The 4,060-nt window shown below is 36.3% G+C and overlaps 1 protein-coding gene across 1 annotated transcript in view; it reads left to right on the forward strand.

The window, feature by feature from the left end:
- Positions 1 to 4,060, forward strand: part of st13 (ST13 Hsp70 interacting protein) — a 10,571-nt gene that overhangs the window by 3,678 nt on the left and 2,833 nt on the right. Inside the window, exons 5-8 of the mRNA XM_037688875.1 lie at positions 1,280 to 1,353; positions 1,482 to 1,548; positions 2,393 to 2,477; positions 2,561 to 2,671. Coding sequence (XP_037544803.1) covers positions 1,280 to 1,353; positions 1,482 to 1,548; positions 2,393 to 2,477; positions 2,561 to 2,671 — 337 coding nt within the window. The remainder of the gene's footprint in view (positions 1 to 1,279; positions 1,354 to 1,481; positions 1,549 to 2,392; positions 2,478 to 2,560; positions 2,672 to 4,060) is intronic.

The raw sequence follows: 4,060 nt of genomic DNA on the forward strand, positions 1-4,060 counted from the left end.
ACAGTGGTAAAAATGGACTTGTCCCAACTGTTTTGGGATTTGTTGACGCCATGAAATTTGGAAACAACAGATTTTTCCCTTAAAAAGATACATTCTCTCAGTTTAAACTTTTGATCTGTGATTTGTGTTCTATTCTGAATAAAATATTAGATGTTGGCACCTCCACATCATTGCATTCAATTTTTATTCACAATTTGTTTAGTGTCCCAACTTTTTGGGAATCTGGTTTGTATTGTATATTAATATTGTTTAGCGTATAGCTTAGATCCTTGTATACAGTTTCTTTTTTTTTATAGTTTATATTGTTGCTATTTTTGGGTGTAACTGGGACCTTGAGTACACAATTTCGTTCCACCTCACCACATGTGATGAGTGACATTAAAGAACCTTGAACAAAGCTAAATGTAAATGGCTTGAACTCTGCTATTTTTACACATGTAGAGCTGAAATTTAGCGTGGTTAGCTGAAAACGTTCCCCATCACATACTGAATCCAAATTTAAAATCAAAGATGGCCACCATAGCTTAAAATAAAAAAGTAACTATAACTCGTTGATGCTTTTTACCATATGGAGCAGAAATTTGGTGTACTGGTAGCTGAGTGAACCCCTGCACATAGTACTGTCAAATCAAAATGTTTTAAATGGCTGCATGTGGCAGTCCTCATCAAAGTTTTTCCAGGAACTTTCTAGGTTTTTTAATTGTAATTTAAAAATGCATATAATCACTAATCGTATGCTCAACTTCACAAAGTCAAAGTAAGACGTATTTAGACGCATGTGCAGCTTTGAATAAAAACATAAAACAAGCTCTGCAACTCTGTCCTTTTGGTTTTTATATCTTACTTTTTATCAAATGTAACTTGTACAAGGTTTAAAAACATGTTAATGTCTAATGTTGCTTTTATCAATTTAGATCATATTTATTTGGCAAACTTTGCACCAAACATTTGTAACCATTACGTTCGGTATACCAAACGTGTTCACAGCAGAAGGTGTTTCAGGGCACTAGAAAGAAAAAATATTCTGTTCAATCCATTTTAATACAGTCCAGTTTGATCCAACTTTAATCCTGTTCAATTTAGTAATTTTAGATTTAGTTTATTTGTATTTGAGTAGTAATTAAAAAAATAGTAGAATAAAAAGTCTGTTTTGTGGCCTATGATCATCTCTTTGACTCGATTCCTCCTCCTGAGCGTTCATTCGTGAACCGTAGGTGCACACCTGATCTAAACCGTAGGTACCGTGTGAAAAAGGGAAAAATTTATTTTTGTCTCCCAGAAATCGACAATGAGGGAGTGATCGAGCCGGACCTGGAAGAACCGCAGGAAATGGGCGAATTTGAAAACGCTGAGGTGAAATGTTAAATTTTTTTTGTTTTTGTTAAACGAGTGAAATTCACAAAGATTAAAGACTTGACCGATAAACCGTAACAAAAAGAAGTGTCATTGCTTTGAATGTGTGGGATGATAACTGTCCTCAGGTCACAGAAGAGATGATGGATCAGGCCAGCGAGAAGAAGGTCGAGGCCATCAATGCTCTTGGAGAAGGTGGGTCTTAGGCCTGTCACAATAACTAATTTTGCTGGGCGATTAATTGTTTCAGAAATTATTGCGATAAACGATATTATTTGAAATTTGACAATAATTAGTAATTATTGTCAAATTTAAGAAGAAATGTTGGTTAATTTGTTTTGAGTGTAGTACCTTTTTTGACCACTGAATGGCAGTATAAGACTGTTTGAACTGAAGGATGGATAGTGAGGGAGCGAGCAGTGTGTCGCTTTAAGAAAAATGGGAGGGAGGCCCATTGACATGACATGGGCTGTCTCTTGGGTTCTCAAAATGGTGGATGCTCGGTGTGGTTTGAGCTCTTCAGCATAGCCTTTTCACACAAACAAAAATCAGTAAACAAGTTCTCAGCTTCTTTTTGCAGAGAAAAACAACTTTTTACACAAAGGCACGGGCTTCAACAGTGAATTTTTGGCGTTTTGACAAGACGGAGGTTTTTTTCCCCCGAGGTCGGCCTGTTAGCTTAGCTCGTAGCTTAGCTTCTCATCTTAGCTGCTTTTAAAAGTTTTAATGATCCAAAAATGCAATTTTGGACAGTTGAAACGGATTTTAAAGAGAAAGGGAGGGTCAGTGAAGAGCACCGGAGTTGAGCTTTTTCTCATCCAGTGTCTTCAGTAGAAAGAGAGACACAAAGAAACAATAAAGCCGATAAATGAAAATGAGGTTGATACATTTTCATTTATCATGCGATTAATTGATTTATTGTTTATCGCACAGGCCTAGTGGGTCTCACACAGACCTGATCCTGAATTAAAAAGAAATTTAAAAGAGATCTTTTTTTTTTTTTTTTTCCCTATCTCAATTTGCTTCTGTTCTCCTCCAGGCGATCTGCAGAAAGCTCTGGATCTTTTTACTGAAGCCATCAGGCTGAACCCCTGCGTTGCCATCCTTTATGCCAAGAGGGCCAGGTGAGAAAGCGGCGCGTCGTTCGCTCTGCTGCTCAGTACTTGGTGTTGGTTCTGAGTGAAGGACGCTGCGCTCTTTGTGTTAGTGTCTTCATCAAGATGCAGAAGCCCAACGCAGCCATCAGAGACTGTGACAGAGCCATCAGCATCAACCCCGACTCTGCGCAGCCCTACAAGTGGAGGGGAAAAGCTCACAGGTACGAAACAGAGAGGCTGATGTTTGGACCCGAGTTCAGCATTTACACACATGACGCAACCAAACATCTGTCATCAAATTAAAAAAACCAATGAGATTAAATCTGGGTTATAATTTCTCTCAAAAAAACAAAAAACTTCACTTTATTTTTAATATTTGTTCCTAATGTACAGTTAACATGTAAGAAAAGTTACTGGAGGGCCAACGTGTGTCCATATTGAAACTCGATGTCATGAGCAGTCATAATTGGCTGTGTCTTTGTTTGTCTGTTAGCAAAATATCTCATGAACCACTGGGCGGACTAATGAAACTCGCGGAACGTAATCAAAGGATACACCTACAAATTCAAGATGGCAGCTGCAGCGGACCGACCTTAGCCAAAACAAAACGTCTAACTCTGTGAACTTCACAGATTTTCTGCTGAAATCTGGTGTGGTAGTAGCTGAGAGTTCTCCCCAACACTCAGTGTGAGCGCAAACAGATTATACGAGATCTTTGTATGAAAGTTTGGTGTGCAAGCCTCGGAGCGGTTTGCTTTCCTTCAAGCAATGCTAGTTTCTTGCTTGTTCTGGGTTTTACCAAATTTTACATAAAAATCAGTTTTAAATTTTAATTTAAGGTGTGAAATATGTCTAAAAACTGAGTAGATATAGCTATTAAGTTATGTTGGTATATAAATATAATTAAATGTATGAATGTTTTGTGTTCACAAATTTTAAAGGACATCCAAAGATGGGTTTGGCTCAAACTTACTGGTGCTGCTGATTTGAAACTCACTCATTTTGATATTTTTATTGCTGTATGTGAATTTATGAGGGGAATTGTTAATATTTTTTTTAAATAAATAAAAAGTCCAATATAAATGTGGCATGGAATAAATGAAATAAATCTTAATTTATACTAGAGTTACAGTTTTAAAATGTAAAAAAAAAAACTAAATTTACTTAAACGAGGATGACACGATGATCTACTTTATCAGCAAGTTGGGTTTTTTTCTGTTCCAACACAAACTTTCATTGCTTTGTGTAATGTTGCTCTCTACAGTTTGTAAATGGCTAAATAAATAAAAATTAAATAAATAATAAATGAAAATGACACTGACAATATGCAACATAACATATAACCAAACTTTTGAAGTAATTTCTAACAAAAAATAATTTTTAAAAGGAGATGAATGTATTTTGTAAAAACGCAGTGCGAATACTGAGAGCTGAATGACAGCTGAAGAAGCTGAAACTGAGGTGTTGAAGCTTAAAAAAAAAGCAGAACAATAGCTGAAAGAAGCAAATGGTAAGCAAACGTAGCCAAAAGGCTAGCTAAATTTAGCATAAGGTTAGCCAATTTAGCAGAACAGTAGCTAAAAATAGCATAGGGCTAGTCAAAATAGCAG

This window comes from Nematolebias whitei, chromosome 15 (assembly GCF_014905685.2).
Source record: "Nematolebias whitei isolate Nwh7 chromosome 15, NemWhi1, whole genome shotgun sequence".
Taxonomy (NCBI): Eukaryota; Metazoa; Chordata; class Actinopteri; order Cyprinodontiformes; family Rivulidae; genus Nematolebias; species Nematolebias whitei.